This window comes from Coregonus lavaretus (assembly GCF_964263955.1).
Source record: "Coregonus lavaretus genome assembly, contig: HAP1_SCAFFOLD_8426, whole genome shotgun sequence".
Lineage (NCBI taxonomy): Eukaryota > Metazoa > Chordata > Actinopteri > Salmoniformes > Salmonidae > Coregonus > Coregonus lavaretus.
The window spans coordinates 3,327-19,858 of record NW_028159221.1 but is presented as its reverse complement, the minus strand read 5'-3'; the positions used below and the strand labels follow the sequence as shown (position 1 = coordinate 19,858).

General features: G+C 46.1%; 1 protein-coding gene across 1 annotated transcript; it reads right to left on the bottom strand.

The window, feature by feature from the left end:
- Positions 1-10,729: 10,729 nt before the first annotated feature.
- Positions 10,730-14,936, bottom strand: LOC311123171 (transcription elongation factor A protein 2-like; the record flags this gene model as incomplete). Its single annotated transcript, XM_084197437.1, has 6 exons — positions 10,730-11,892; positions 12,817-12,888; positions 13,680-13,826; positions 14,007-14,161; positions 14,503-14,559; positions 14,788-14,936. Coding segments are annotated over 6 exons (589 nt in total), but the record flags the coding sequence as incomplete, so codon positions are not given.
- Between the last annotated feature and the right edge of the window lie 1,596 nt (positions 14,937-16,532).

Sequence of the window (16,532 nt, the reverse complement as noted above, 5' to 3'; positions counted from 1 at the left end):
ATCAATCCAAATATCCTCTGTGGAACCTTGGACAAGCAGACAGAAAGAAAGAGAAAAATTTGACCGCAGTTCATCTGTTAATATCACAGATAGAAGGAGCTTAGTTACCAGTATCAACTGTTAATATCACAGATAGAAGGAGCTTAGTTACCAGTATCAACTGTTAATATCACAGATAGAAGGAGCTTAGTTACCAGTATCTTTGTTAATATGGTTTGTTAAAAAAAAAAAAACTCTGAAAAACGTATATTCAAAGACGAGTGGACGGAACAGTATTTATTCATTCTCCCCACAACTAACACAAAACCAACGTGCCTGATATGCAGTGAGTCGTAGCTCTCCTGAAAAGTGCCCATGTTAAGCACCATTATGACACCAGGCACAGTAAATTGGATCAGACGTATCCCCTGAACACGGAGGTGAGAACAAACTGGATTAACCAACTCGAATCCCAATATGAGACGTCCACCCAAGTCACCTTGTCAATTCCCTGACAGCCAAACAACGTGCAATGGAGTGTTCACTGAGGATAGCTTGGGTTTTGGGAAAACACACACAAAAACATTTTCAGACGCTGAGATGGTAAAAGGATGCATGTGTGAAGTTGCTGACACCTTGCTTGAAGGTAAACAAAAAAAGATGAGCTCAGGGAAAAGATCAAACAGATCCCACAGCAATGAGGAGAACTGAAATATTAGCTGAAGATGTGATTTCACAACTTGATGAGGCCATTCATAATGCACCACGCATTTATGTAGCTGTGGATGAATCAACAGATAACACCGATAATGCCCAGCTTCTGGTATTGGTCAGATTTTATAACGAAACAAAGAAGGAATTCTGTGAGGCGCTGTTGGGGTTTAACAACTCTTGAAGCGCACACACGAGGAGAGGACATTCATGAGGCCATCAAAGGCGATGCTGACAAAAAAGGGGGATAGATCTGAAGTCAGTGGTCTCCATCACCACAGATGGAGCTCCAGAAAAGGGGGATAGATCTGAAGTCAGTGGTCTCCATCACCACAGATGGAGCTCCAGAAAAGGGGGATAGATCTGAAGTCAGTGGTCTCCATCACCACAGATGGAGCTCCAGAAAAGGGGGATAGATCTGAAGTCAGTGGTCTCCATCACCACAGATGGAGCTCCAGAAAAGGGGGATAGATCTGAAGTCAGTGGTCTCCATCACCACAGATGGAGCTCCAGCCATGATAGGAAGAGGGAGGGGACTGGTTGCACGTTTTGAAAGACGACCACACTGACCTGACATCATGGAGCTCCAGCCATGATAGGAAGAGGGAGGGGACTGGTTGCACGTTTTGAAAGACGACCACCCTGACCTGACATCATACCGCTGCATCATTCACCAATATGTCCTGTGTGCCAGTCTAGGAAAATAGTATTCTGAGGTCATGACAACGATGATGAAACGGATCAACTTTCTGAGAGCAACATCATCCCTACAACAGCGCCTGCTACGAGGCATTCTGACAGAGGCCAATGGCATGTTTTGATGACAATGTCAGATGGCTCAGCAAAGGCAGGGTTTTGGAACGCTTTTGGGCCATTCAGGAGGAAACCAAAGCTTTCTTATCAGAGCAAAAGAGTGACAAGTCTCATTTCGGTGGAAATCTGTCCTTTGGTCTGATGAGTCCAAATGTGAGATTTTTGGTTCCAACCGCCGTGTCTTTGTGAGACGCAGAGTAGGTGAACGGATGATCTCCGCATGTGTGGTTCCCACAGTGGAGCATGGAGGAGGAGGTGTGATGGTGCTTTGCTGGTGACACTGTCTGTGATTTATTTAGAATTCAAGGCACACTTCACCAGCATGGCTACCACAGCATTCTGCAGTGATACGCCATCCCATCTGGTTTGAGCTTAGTGGAACTATAATTAGTTTTTCAACAGGACAATGACCCAAAACACACCTCCAGGCTGTGTAAGGGCTATTTGACCAAGAAGGAGAGTGATGGAGTGCTGTATAAGATGACCTGGCCTCCACAATCCCCTGGCCTTCAACCAAATTGAGATGGTTTGGGATGAGTTGGACCGCCGAGTGAAGGAAAAGCAGCCAACAAGTGCTCAGCATATGTGGGAACTCCTTCAAGACTGTTGGAAAGCATTCCTCATGAAGCTGGTTGAGAGAATGCCAAGAGTGTGCAAAGCTGTCATCAAGGCAAAGGGTGGCTATTTTGAATAATCTAAAATATAAAATATATTTTGATTTGTTTAACACTTTTTTGGTTACTACATGATTCCATATGTATTATTTCATAGTTTTGATGTCTTCACTATTATTCTACAATGTAGAAAATAGTAAAAATAAAGAAAAACCCTGGAATGAGTAGGTGTGTCCAAACTTTTGACTGGTACTGTACATCCTGACCATGTTTGGCTCCACAGACAGCTGTGAGTCAGCCTTCTCCACAATTAACTTTATTAAAAACAAATTCCGCACCAGGCTCACCAATGAACACCTGCACAAGTGTCTCAGAGTTGCTCTCACACCATTTGTGCCAAAGTTCGAAGCATTGGCAGGAGACAGAAAGTGTAATTTCTCTCATTAATGCAGGCCCAGGCCCTGAGTGACTTAAACATGAATATTGCATGGCCCACAGTGAAAGTTCTGTGCATTCTCCTTTGTTCTCCAGAAAACCTGCACTTTATTTAATTCAAGGAACCATGTACAATGGTTCACAGTGCACTTTTTGCATAGACAATTATGAAACCACTTTTGTTCTTCAGTAATGTTGACGCAATGTTGCATAAGTTGTAATTAATTCAAATTCTTAGTCTCATTTTAATGTTTATTTTTTAGTAGATGTTTGAACATTGCTGCGGGGGACTTGCTTCCATTCAGCCACAAGTGCATTAGTGAGGTCGGGCACTGATGTCGGGCGATTAGGCCTGGCTCGCAGTCGGCGTTCCAATTCATCCCAAAGGTGTTCGATGGGGTTGAGGTCAGGGCTCTGTGCCAGTCAAGTTCTTCCACACCGATCTCGACAAACCATTTCTGTATGGACCTCGCTTTGTGCACGGGAGCATTGTCATGCTGAAACAGGAAAGGGCCTTCCCCAAACTGTTACCACAAATTTGGAAGCACAGAATCATCTAGAATGTAATTGTATACTGTTGCGTTGATTTCCCTTCACTGGAACTAAGGGGCCTAGCCCGAACCATGAAAAACAGCCCCAGACCATTATTCCTCCTCCACCAAACTTTACAGTTGGCTCTATGCATTGGGGCAGGTAGTGTTCTCCTGGCATTCGACAAACCCAGATTCGTCCGTCGGACTGCCAGATGGTGAAGCGTGATTCATCAATCCAGAGAACGCGCTTCCACTGCTCCAGAGGCCAATGGCGGTGAGCTTTACACCACTCCAGCCAACGCTTGGCATTGCGCGTGGTGATCTTAGGCTTGTGTGCGGCTGCTCGGCCATGGAAACACATTTCATGAAGCTCCCGACGAACAGAACTCGGTAGTGAGTGTTGCAACTGAGGACAGACGATTTTTACGCACTATGCGCTTCAGCACTCACCGGTCCCGTTCTGTGAGCTTGTGTGGCCTACCACTTCGCGGCTGAGCCGTTGTTGCTCCTAGACATTTCCACTTCACAATAACAGCACTTACAGTTGACCGGGGCAGCTCTAGCAGGGCAGAAATCTGACGAATTGACTTGTTGGAAATGTGGCATCCTATGACGGTGCCACGTTGAACGTCACTGAGCTCTTCAGCAAGGCCATTGTACTGCCAATGTTTATCCATGGAGATTGCATGGCAGTGTGCTCGATTTTATACACCTGTCAGCAACGGTTGTGGCAGAAATAGCTGAATCCACTAATTTGAAGGGGTGTCCACATACTTTTGTTTATAAAATGTACCCTAAACAGTATATAGAAATGTATGTGGACACTCCTTCAAATCATAATTGCTCCTTAATGTACCAAATTAACCAAGCCTCACAGTTGTAAGTAGGCCCTAAACCTTCATGTTTTAATATTCCATTTTATGTTTTTGACAGAGAGACTAAAAGAGAGTTTGTCTCCTCAGCTTCGGTGGTCAAGAGGGCCATCTGTTGGATGCTAGAGGGACATGACAGGCTATACAAGAGGACAGGCTGGACAGGAGGACAGGCTGGACAGGAGGACAGGCTGGACAGGAGGACAGGCTGGACAGGAGGACAGACTGGACAAGAGGACAGGCTGGACAGGAGGACAGGCTGGACAGGAGGACAGGCTGGACAGGAGGACAGGCTGGACAGGAGGACAGGCTGGACAGGAGGACAGGCTGGACAGGAGGACAGACTGGACAAGAGGACAGGCTGGACAGGAGGACAGGCTGGACAGGAGGACAGGCTGGACAAGAGGACAGGCTGGACAGGAGGACAGGCTGGACAGGAGGACAGACTGGACAAGAGGACAGGCTGGACAGAAGGACAGGCTGGACAGGAGGACAGGCTGGACAAGAGGACAGGCTGGACAGGAGTCAACCCATCTGTTGGATGCTAGAGGGACCGGCTGGACAGGACAGGAGTCAACCCTCACATATCTATAATGTTACCGTAAAACTATGATTAAAACTGTAATTCTGCTCTGAGCTGTTTTTAAAGTGTTTCGTCATTGAATGCTCTAATGAACGTGACCCACCGGTAATTTCCTCATCATGTCTTCAGCCATAATGTTCTCTGGACATAATTAGACATGGATGTTCCTTAATGTACAGTACACTACAACATGGGCCTCATCTTCAGTAGTGACCTCAACATATAGAGGCTGCCTGTCACAAGAGAGAGAGGGAGAGAGGGGCTGAGGGAGAGAGAGACGGCGGGAGAGAGAGTCTGAGGGAGACAGAGACAGAGAGAGGGGCTGGATACGTCACCATGCAGAGAGAGGGGCTGAGGGAGAGAGGGGCTGAGAGAGAGAGGGGCTGAGGGAGACAGAGAGAGGGGCTGGATATGTCACCATGCAGAGAGAGGGGCTGAGGGAGAGAGAGACAGAGACAGAGAGAGGGGCTGGATATGTCACCATGCAGAGAGAGGTGCTGAGGGAGAGAGGGGCTGAGAGAGAGAGAGGGGCTGAGGGAGACAGAGACAGAGCGAGGGGCTGGATACGTCACCATGCAGAGAGAGGGGCGGAGGGAGAGAGGGGCTGAGGGAGACAGAGACAGAGAGAGGGACTGGATAGGTCACCGTGCTGAGGGAGAGAGGGGCTGAGGGAGACAGAGAGAGGGGCTGGATATGTCACCATGCAGAGAGAGGGGCTGAGGGAGAGAGGGGCTGAGGGAGACAGAGACAGAGAGAGGGACTGGATATGTCACCACGCAGAGAGAGGTGCTGAGGGAGAGAGGGGCTGAGGGAGAGAGGGGCTGGGAGAGAGAGGGGCTGAGGGAGACAGACGGAGAGAGAGGGGCTGAATAGGCCACCATGCAGAGAGAGGGGCTGAATAGGCCACCATGCAGAGAGTGAGGGGCTGGATAGGCCACCATGCAGAGAGTGAGGGGCTGGATAGGCCACCATGCAGAGAGAGGGTACTGGATAGGCCACCATGCAGAGAGAGGGGCTGAATAGGCCACCATGCAGAGAGAGGGGCTGAATAGGCAACCATGCAGAGAGAGGGGCTGAATAGGCCACCATGCAGAGAGAGGGGCTGGATAGGCCACCATGCAGAGAGCGAGGGGCTGAATAGGCCACCATGCAGAGAGAGGGGCTGGATAGGCCACCATGCAGAGAGAGGGGCTGGATAGGCCACCATGCAGAGAGAGGGGCTGAATAGGTCACCATGCAGAGAGAGGGGCTGAATAGGCCACCATGCAGAGCGAGGGGCTGAATAGGCCACCATGCAGAGAGAGGGGCTGAATAGGCCACCATGCAGAGAGAGGGGCTGAGGGAGAGAGGGGCTGAGAGAGAGAGAGGGGCTGAGGGAGACAGAGACAGAGAGAGGGGCTGAGGGAGAGAGGGGCTGAGGGAGACAGACGGAGAGCGAGGGGCTGGATAGGCCACCATGCAGAGAGAGGGGCTGAATAGGCCACCATGCAGAGAGAGGGGCTGGATATACAGACCTCGGCTTCAGTTGTGACCTCAACATAAACGCTCAATGTTGTCACCAGAAAGAGATGTGGGAATATGTGTCCAGAGAGAGGGGGTTAATATGTTACCATCCAGAGAGAGGGGGTTAATATGTTACCATCCAGAGAGAGGGGGTTAATATGTTACCATCCAGAGAGAGGGGGTTAATATGTTACCATCCAGAGAGAGGGGGTTAATATGTTACCATCCAGAGAGAGGGGGTTAATATGTTACCAACCAGAGAGAGAAATAGGCTGAATACTTCACCACAGAGACATTTGACATTTTAGTCATTTAGCAGACGCTCTTATCCAGAGCGCCACGCTCTACCGACTGAGCTACACTGGGACTATAAGACAGGGGCTGTCTGAATATTTCCACTGAACCCTAATCAGACTACAGAAATTAAGCATCTAGTCTTGCAGCTCTTTAGACGTAACTCAGCGCGTGCCTCTGTGTGTCTGTCAGACCAGAGAGGGATTTGACAGGCCGATCTGGTGCCTCTGTGTGTCTGTCAGACCAGGGAGGGATTTGACAGGCTGATCTGGTGCCTCTGTGTGTCTGTCAGACCAGGGAGGGATTTGACAGGCTGATCTGGTGCCTCTGTGTGTCTGCCAGACCAGAGAGGGATTTGACAGGCTGATCTGGTGCCTCTGTGTGTCTGTCAGACCAGAGAGGGATTTGACAGGCTGATCTGGTGCCTCTGTGTGTCTGCCAGACCAGGGAGGGATTTGACAGGCTGATCTGGTGCCTCTGTGTGTCTGTCAGACCAGAGAGGGATTTGACAGGCTGATCTGGTGCCTCTGTGTGTCTGTCAGACCAGGGAGGGATTTGACAGGCTGATCTGGTGCCTCTGTGTGTCTGTCAGACCAGGGAGGGATTTGACAGGCTGATCTGGTGCCTCTGTGTGTCTGCCAGACCAGAGAGGGATTTGACAGGCTGATCTGGTGCCTCTGTGTGTCTGTCAGACCAGGGAGGGATTTGACAGGCTGATCTGGTGCCTCTGTGTGTCTGCCAGACCAGAGAGGGATTTGACAGGCTGATCTGGTCCCACTCTGGATTCACACGTATGGAAATAACCTGCTATTGCCGGAATAAACACAGAGCTCCACAAAACACCAGCACTGTGCACTCTGACCAGGACGCTAGACCTGGAGTCGGGGTCACTCTGACCAGGACGCTAGACCTGGAGTCGGGGTCACTCTGACCAGGACGCTAGACCTGGAGTCGGGGTCACTCTGACCAGGACGCTAGACCTGGAGTCGGGGTCACTCTGACCAGGACGCTAGACCTGGAGTCGGGGTCACTCTGACCAGGACGCTAGACCTGGAGTCGGGGTCACTCTGACCAGGACGCTAGACCTGGAGTCGGGGTCACTCTGACCAGGACGCTAGACCTGGAGTCGGGGTCACTCTGACCAGGACGCTAGACCTGGAGTCGGGGTCACTCTGACCAGGAAGCTAGACCTGGAGTCGGGGTCACTCTGACCAGGACGCTAGACCTGGAGTCGGGGTCACTCTGACCAGGACGCTAGACCTGGAGTCGGGGTCACTCTGACCAGGACGCTAGACCTGGAGTCGGGGTCACTCTGACCAGGACGCTAGACCTGGAGTCGGGGTCACTCTGACCAGGACGCTAGACCTGGAGTCGGGGTCACTCTGACCAGGACGCTAGACCTGGAGTCGGGGTCACTCTGACCAGGACGCTAGACCTGGAGTCGGGGTCACTCTGACCAGGACGCTAGACCTGGAGTCGGGGTCACTCTGACCAGGACGCTAGACCTGGAGTCGGGGTCATTACTGCACATCGCAGCAAAATGTTTTGCAATGGAGAACAGAAACGAGCGTAGAGATTAGGCCACCTCACAGTCTTTTCAAACCGTTTTGGTCTGTTTCCTACATTGTGAACAGGCCCCCCCTACGTAAATGTACAGCAGTTTGACTTTTAGGAGTACCTAGTAAGTGTCATGCAAAGGAGCTGAGATGTCATGGATAACAAGGCAGGGGAATTGGCTAGTGGTTTGTTCCTCTGTTGGGTTTTTCCAGTGGTGGAAAAAGTACCCAATTGTCATACTTGAGTAAAGGTTAAGATACCTTAATAGAAAATGACTCAAGTAAAAGTCACCCAGTAAAATGCTACTTGATTAAGAGTCTAAAAGTATTTGGTTTTAAATATACTTTGGTATAAAAGTAAATGTAATTAATAAAATATACTTAAGTATCTAAAGTATAAATAATTTCAAATTCCCAAACCAGACGGTACCATTTTTTATTTGTATTATATATGGATAGCCAGGGGCACACTCCTCAACACTCAGACATCATTTACAAATGAAGCATGTGTGTTTAGTGAGTATGTCAGATGAGAGGCAGTCCGTCAGATCAGAGGCATTAGAGATGAAGGATGTTCTCTTGATAAGTGCATGAATTGGACCATATTCCTGGCATGCTAAGCTTTCAAAATGTAACAAATACTTTTACGTGTCAGGGAAAATGTATGGAGTAAAAAGTACATTTTCTTTAGGAACGTAGTGAAGTAAAAGTAGTCAAATATAAATACTAAAGTACAGACACCCTAAAAAACTACTTAAGTAGTAATTTAAAGTATTTTTACTTCAGTACTTTACACCACTGGGTTTTTCCAACAGCAAACTTTCAGTTGATCCAGTGGGAGGTGATGGGAAATATACATCAACTTTTGGAAGGTGTATTTTCTATGATTAAGTTAATTGCAGATACAGTGGGGGAAAAAAGTATTTAGTCAGCCACCAATTGTGCAAGTTCTCCCACTTAAAAAGATGAGAGAGGCCTGTAATTTTCATCATAGGTACACGTCAACTATGAAAGACAAAATGAGAAAAAAAAATCCAGAAAATCACATTGTAGGATTTTTAATGAATTTATTTGCATATTATGGTGGAAAATAAGAATTTGGTCAATAACAAAAGTTTCTCAATACTTTGTTTTATACCCTTTGTTGGCAATGACACAGGTCAAACGTTTTCTGTAAGTCTTCACAAGGTTTTCACACACTGTTGCTGGTATTTTGGCCCATTCCTCCATGCAGATCTCCTCTAGAGCAGTGATGTTTTGGGGCTGTCACTGGGCAACACGGACTTTCAACTCCCTCCAAAGATTTTCTATGGGGTTGAGATCTGGAGACTGGCTAGGCCACTCCAGGACCTTGAAATGCTTCTTACGAAGCCACTCCTTTGTTGCCCAGGCGGTGTGTTTGGGTTCATTGTCATGCTGAATGACCCAGCCACGTTTCATCTTCAATGCCCTTGCTGATGGAAGGAGGTTTTCACTCAAAATCTCACGATACATGGCCCCATTCATTCTTTCCTTTACACGGATCAGTCGTCCTGGTCCCTTTGCAGAAAAACAGCCCCAAAGCATGATGTTTCCACCCCCATGCTTCACAGTAGGTATGGCAGTCTTTGTCCTCCAAACACGACGAGTTGAGTTTTTACCAAAATGTTCTATTTTGGTTTCATCTGACAATATGACATTCTCCCAATCCTCTTCTGGATCATCCAAATGCACTCTAGCAAACTTCAGACGGGCCTGGACATGTACTGGCTTAAGCAGGGGGACACGTCTGGCACTGCAGGATTTGAGTCCCTGGCGGCGTAGTGTGTTACTGATGGTGGACTTTGTTATTTTGGTCCTAGCTCTCTGCAGGTCATTCACTAGGTCCCCCCGTGTGGTTCTGGGATTTTTGCTCACCATTCTTGTGATCATTTTGACCCCACGGGGTGAGATCTTGCGTGGAGCCCCAGATCGAGGGAGATTATCAGTGGTCTTGTATGTCTTCCATTTCCTAATAATTGCTCCCACAGTTGATTTCTTCAAACCAAGCTGCTTACCTATTGCAGATTCAGTCTTCCCAGCCTGGTGCAGGTCTACAATTTTGTTTCTGGTGTCCTTTGACAGCTCTTTGGTCTTGGCCATAGTGGAGTTTGGAGTGTGACTGTTTGAGGTTGTGGACAGGTGTCTTTTATACTGATAACAAGTTCAAACAGGTGCCATTAATACAGGTAACGAGTGGAGGACAGAGGAGCCTCTTAAAGAAGAAGTTACAGGTCTGTGAGAGCCAGAAATCTTGCTTGTTTGTAGGTGATCAAATACTTATTTTCCACCATAATTTGCAAATAAATTCATAAAAAATCCTACAATGTGATTTTCTGGATAAAAAAAATCTCAATTTGTCTGTCATAGTTGACGTGTACCTATGATGAAAATTACAGGCCTCTCTCATCTTTTTAAGTGGGAGAACTTGCACAATTGGTGGCTGACTAAATACTTTTTTTCCCCACTGTATCTAGTACTCACAAATATTTTATATGAGGGTATAAAGTCAGATGAAATTGGCTTCCTCTTTGGGCTTTTCCACAGCAAACATTCTGTAATGCAGATAGAACTTTCTTGGGTCTTTCACCTGCTGTTCATAGGGGGCGCGTTCAGCAGGACGTGTTGTGGAACGTTCAGATATAATTATGATACGTAGAACAAACATGCCTCTTACATGTACACCAAGGATCACGTCTGCTCTATTCATGACATCTGTATTTTCCAACATTAAACAATGTTCGGTTACTGAACTGAGCGTGGCTCGGGGTTGAGAGCGTTTAAAAAGTGTCAACAAGAACTCACCAGGATCCCCCAGACTCTTTCCACACTCCTTAGATCAGTTTTTAATTAAATTGACACAAGTTCCCGTTGGGAGGACAAACGTTTACATACAAAATAAATCACTTGCATGATAAAACTTTTCAAACCAGTCGATAGTTCGTCAGGAGGCTCTTCACTCCAGCATGTCTGAAATCCAACCTACATTTTATAAAAATTGGTTTCAACAAACGGAGATGTGTTGCGAACTCGATAGTGACGTCAGGCTATTTCTCCAGTCCCCGCTAACCCTTTAGTAACGTTCAGCAGAGAACAACCCGTCCTCCTCATCCCTTATTCACACTGCTCCTCCAATCTCTACATCTTCTAGCAAATCCTCTGGTTTCTCTCGTTTGTTTACGGAAGAATCAAAACCTAAATGGAACTATAAGAACCTGTGTAGCATGTATGTATGTATGTATGTATGTATGTATGTATGTATGTATGCATGTATGCATGTATGCATGTATGCATGTAGATTCAGAATAACTCCCAAGCACATTTTCAAAAAAAAAAAGGCTTGTTTTATATACAGCAAGTATGCGTCCCAAATAGCACCTTATTCTCTTTTTAGTGCACTACTTAGGGAATAGGGTGCCATTTGGGACTTACCCTAAGAGTGTATATACTCTATACAGCAAGTGTATAAAACTAACAGTAAAATAATTATTTTGTGGCACAGAGGGGCAAATTAAGGCACACCTATGTTCCCTAATGCAAAGAAAGAAAGAAAAAAAATTTAAAGTAAGATATAGCTTCAACTAATAAACAGCAAACCAAAAATGTTGTTTTAAGAGTAAGTGTTCAACATCAGCATGGTCCCAGAACGGTTTGTGCTCTTGCCAACTCGTTATCAAGCCAAGCATGACATTCCATAAGAGGTTGTGGCAAGCAGAAACACAAAAGGCACCCAGACTAGCTCCATATAATAGACAGAGAAAAGGATATGAAAATTAAATGCTACTAAATGTCAAAACATTTTATCCAGATTTATGAGTTAATGTTTAAAAAAAGATTTAAAAAAAAAAAAAAAAAAGAAGAAAAAGTATCAAAAACAACAAAGGAAAAACAGTCTGCAGTCGTAACAAAATAGGTCCCGGTTGACTTCGTTATCCATGTCAGCTCTTCTTGTAGCAAATCCAGAATATCATCTCAACAGAACTGGGGAGGAGGGAGAGAGAAGGTTTTTATTAAAATGTTTTACTTGCAATGATCATGGGATGTGGTTGATTTACTTTAGTTGAATGCACTGATTGAAGTCACTCTGAATAAGAGTGCTAAATGACTAGATTGTGAGTATACATGACAACAACAAAACAAAACAAAAAGTGGCCGGTAGGTGTGTTGAATTATCTTGATGTGAGAGAATGTATAACATCATTAGAAGTCTGGATGGTTACAACAACAGTAGCACCAGTAAAGTCAGCACTGCTTGACAATGTCTGCTGCCATCTTGTGGTGACAAGGTGGTACTGCACGAGTACTGAGCAGCCAAGCCATAATAAGCACCATGTTTCCACTTCCCCTACTTTAATATTAATTAATATGCCATTTAGCAGACACTTTTATCCAAAGCGACTTACAGTCATGCGTGCATACATTTTTGTGTATGGGTGGTCCCGGGGATCGAACCCACTACCTTGGCGTTACAAGCGCCGTGCTCTACCAGCTGAGCTACAGAGGACCACACTACTTCTAACCCTTATTTACATCTCACACCAAGTCAGGGTTAGGTAACCCCTGGTCTCTACCCCTATACACATGCCTGCAGATCTGACAGGACTGGATAGGCGGAAGCAATTATGTGAACGCTCCAACCAAACCAATCCAACCAAACTGATCCAATCATTTAAGAACTGCCTACAAAGCTTGGGAACAGGGTATCAGACCTGTGCAGAAAAATAATGTTATTTTGTAGTTTATTTAAAAACTTCAAAATACTTGAGGTAGTCCAATATAGCTGATAAAGAGTTAACTAAAAAAAGGCAACTATTTTATTTTGATATTCAAATTAAGCATAGATAAAACTAAATGATCCCAGGTCTGTACTAGACCCAGACAGAGTGAAATGGATACACAGCCTACCTTCCAGCGGTTGCCACAGCCGTTGCACAGTACAAAGGTGGTCATGGGCTCATCAGCACTGCGCGTTTGCACCTACAACACACAGGGAGAGACGGCGCATATTTACAACGAGCCACACATACAGGACACGGATGTACCCACACACACTGTTCTCACCTGTAGAAGCACGTACCCACACACACTGTTCTCACCTGTAGAAGCATGTACCTACACACACTGTTCTAACCTGTAGAAGCATGTACCCACACACACTGTTCTAACCTGTAGAAGCATGTTATTTTCTGTGATTTTACCCCAGGTGTGCTACACTGAACCGACTACACGTGTTGACCTGTGTGTTGGTGTAATGAAGTTAATGTCGTACCGTCGTAGGCTCACCCCCACAGCTTGAAATATTTCCACTGGCGTTAGCTTTTATGTGGTGCGACTTGCTAGTACGTTATACAGCAGGCGATCACGTGTGTTGGCGAGACAGAGGACAGGTGATCAAGTACTGATAAGGACATGAGGAAGCTGTACTGTTAGGCTGCACTCAGTGACGCTGGTTACACAGGTCCAGTTCACTACGTCAGTACCTGTGTAGAGGTGCAGTTCACTACGTCAGTACCTGTGTAGAGGTGCAGTTCACTACGTCAGTACCTGTGTAGAGGTGCAGTTCACTACGTCAGTCCCTGTGTAAAGGTGCAGTTCACTACGTCAGTACCTGTGTAGAGGTGCAGTTCACTACGTCAGTACCTGTGTAGAGGTGCAGTTCACTACGTCAGTCCCTGTGTAGAGGTGCAGTTCACTACGTCAGTACCTGTGTAGAGGTGCAGTTCACTACGTCAGTACCTGTGTAGAGGTGCAGTTCACTATGTCTGTACCTGTGTATAGGTGCAGTTCTTGCCCCTGCATTTGCCACATTGAAACATGTCCGTCTCTGTCCCGCCCACTTTGGACAGCTGGTGCTCTCGGATGGCGTCCTTGGTCAAAGCCTTCCTCATCTCCTTCAGCTCTGCACTCGCCATCTCCTGGTGGGTCAAACAGAGAATTGTGTAAGAATTGACCTTACAGAAGTGTCTCAGCGTCAGATGTGAAGTGTACACAAACATGTTATTTTAGACTCAACCTTAGGACATATTTCAACTCTAAGAGGTTCACTGCCAAAACATGAAACTCAGACACACCCCCCCACACAGACCCCTATGTACCTCAGCAGCCATGTTAGCGATGCGGTCAGCGGAGATGTTTCCAGCGAGGACGTTTCGTCGGAGGTCTGGGTTCTTCTGGTCCTTCAGGTTGGAGATACGGCTCCTCAGCCTGGACTTGTACTTCTGGTCTGTAGACTTAAACTCCTGGTAGATACGTGGAGCGGGGAAGTGAAGGAGAACACCGCACACAGTAAGACGCTCTTAGACATGCAGAGTCCGTCTATAAAAAAGACAATCCACATCCAGAAACCTTTGATATCCACATGTCTGTCGTCTGGTCTTCACCTCACCTCACCACCAAACATCTGTCTGGTCCTCACAACACCACCAAACATCTGTCTGGTCCTCACCACACCACCAAACATCTGTCTGGTCCTCACCACACCACCAAACATCTGTCTGGTCCTCACCACACCACCAGAAACACCAAACCACACATTTGTCTGGTCCTCACCACCAGAAACGGACAGCAACAAGCATACAGGTGAAAGGATATAGTCCTCAATCTGAGCAGCCAAGTTCTCAGTGTCTGCTCCAATGGTCTTGTGGTCATCTAACATATCAAACAGAGTGGTCATTAGTTAAAAAAATATACACAAATTAAACGTCAAAATAATGCATTTTAAAATGGCCCTCCAGCCACCCCATATCTTAGATCCCTCTGTGATTGGGCTACGTCTCACCCAGAGACGTATAATACTAGAGAGTTGCTGAAGTCATCAACCTATACAGCTGTAGAATGTGCTGATAATGGCAGCCATCTTGGTAGGGTCTGTCTCACCGTCGGTCTGCAGGGCAGCCACCAGCAGCTCTCGGCACTTGGTGCGTACGCTGTCAGTGGTGACGGGCACGGGGGGGAAGGAGGTGAACTTTGGAGTGGTGGGGGTCGTAGGGGTGGTGGGGGTCGTAGGGGGCTCAGGCAGTTTCTTGCTGGGGTAGATAAGAGGGTGACAGCGAGAAGAAAAATGTTACATGTTAGGAGTCACACTGATCCTTCCATTTATTCTAAACAGTAACATCAGTGTGTGTACTTTGTATTTTATTTATTAAGGATCCCCATTAGTTCCTGCCAAGTCAGCAGCTACTCTTCCTGGTGTCCAAACACATTAAGGCAATTACATTACACATAAAACAAAAGATAAAACAGTACATCATATAACATTATTACACCACTACCTATCTACAATACAAAATGTATAATACCACCATAAAACAATATTACAACGAACGCGTGTGCTAGCGTTTGTGTGCATGTCTCTTCACAGTCCCCGTTGTTCCATAAGGTGTATTTTTCTGTTTTTTTAAATCTGATTCTACTGCTTGCATGAGTTACCTGATGTGGAATGGAGTTTCATGTAGTAATGGCTCTATGTAGTACTGTGCGCCTCCCATAGTCTGTTCTGGACTTGGGGACTGTGAAGAGACCTCTGGTGGCATGTCTTGTGGGGTATGCATGGGTGTCTGAGCTGTGCGCCAGTAGTTCAAACAGACAGCTCGGTGCATTCAACATGTCAATACCTCTCACAAACACAAGTAGTGATGAAGTCAATCTCTCCTCCACTTTGAGCCATGAGAGATCGACATGCATATCATTAATGTTAGCTCCCATTGTACATTTAAGGGTCAGCCGCGCTGCCCTGTTCTGAGCCAATTGTAATTTTCCTAAGTCCCTCTTTGTGGCACCTGACCACACGACTGAACAGTAGTCCAGGTGTGACAAAACTAGAGCCTGTAGGATCTGCCTTGTTAAGAACGCAGAGCAGCGCTTTATTATGGCAGACTATTATCCCCAGCTTAGCTACTGTTGTATCAACATGTTTTTGACCATGACAGTTTACAATCCAGGGTTACTCGAAGCAGTTTAGTCACCTCAACTTCCACATTATTTATTACAAGATTTAGTTGAGGTTTAGTGAATGATTTGTCCTGAATACAATGCTTTTAGTTTTTGAAATATTTAGCACAAAATTATTCCTTGCCATGCATTCTGAACTAACTGCAGCTCTTTGTTAAGTGTTGCAGTAATTTCAGTCGCTGTAGTAGCAGACGTGTCTAGTGTTGAGTAATTCGCATACAGACACACTGGCTTTACGCATTAGTAAGTGTCATTAGTAAAGATTTTTAAAAGTAAGGGGCCTAAACAGCTGCCCTGGGGAATTCCTGATTCTACCTGGATTAAGTTTGAGAGGCTTCCATTAAAGAACACCCTCTGTGTTCTGTTAGACAGGCAACTCTTTATCCACAATATAGAAGGGGGTGTAAAGCCACAAGTTTTTCCATCAGCAGACTATGATTAATGTCAAAAGCCGTACTGAAGTCTAAATAGAAAAGCCCCCATCAATCTCTCTCAGCCAATCAGTAATTTGTGTAAGTGCTGTGCTTGTTGAATGTCCTTCCCTATAAGTGTGCTGAAAGCCTGTTAATTTGTTTACTGTAAAATAGCATTGTATCTGGTCAAACACTATTTTACTAAGTTTACTAAGAGCCTGATTGGTCGGCTATTTGAGCCAGTAAAAAGGGGGCTTT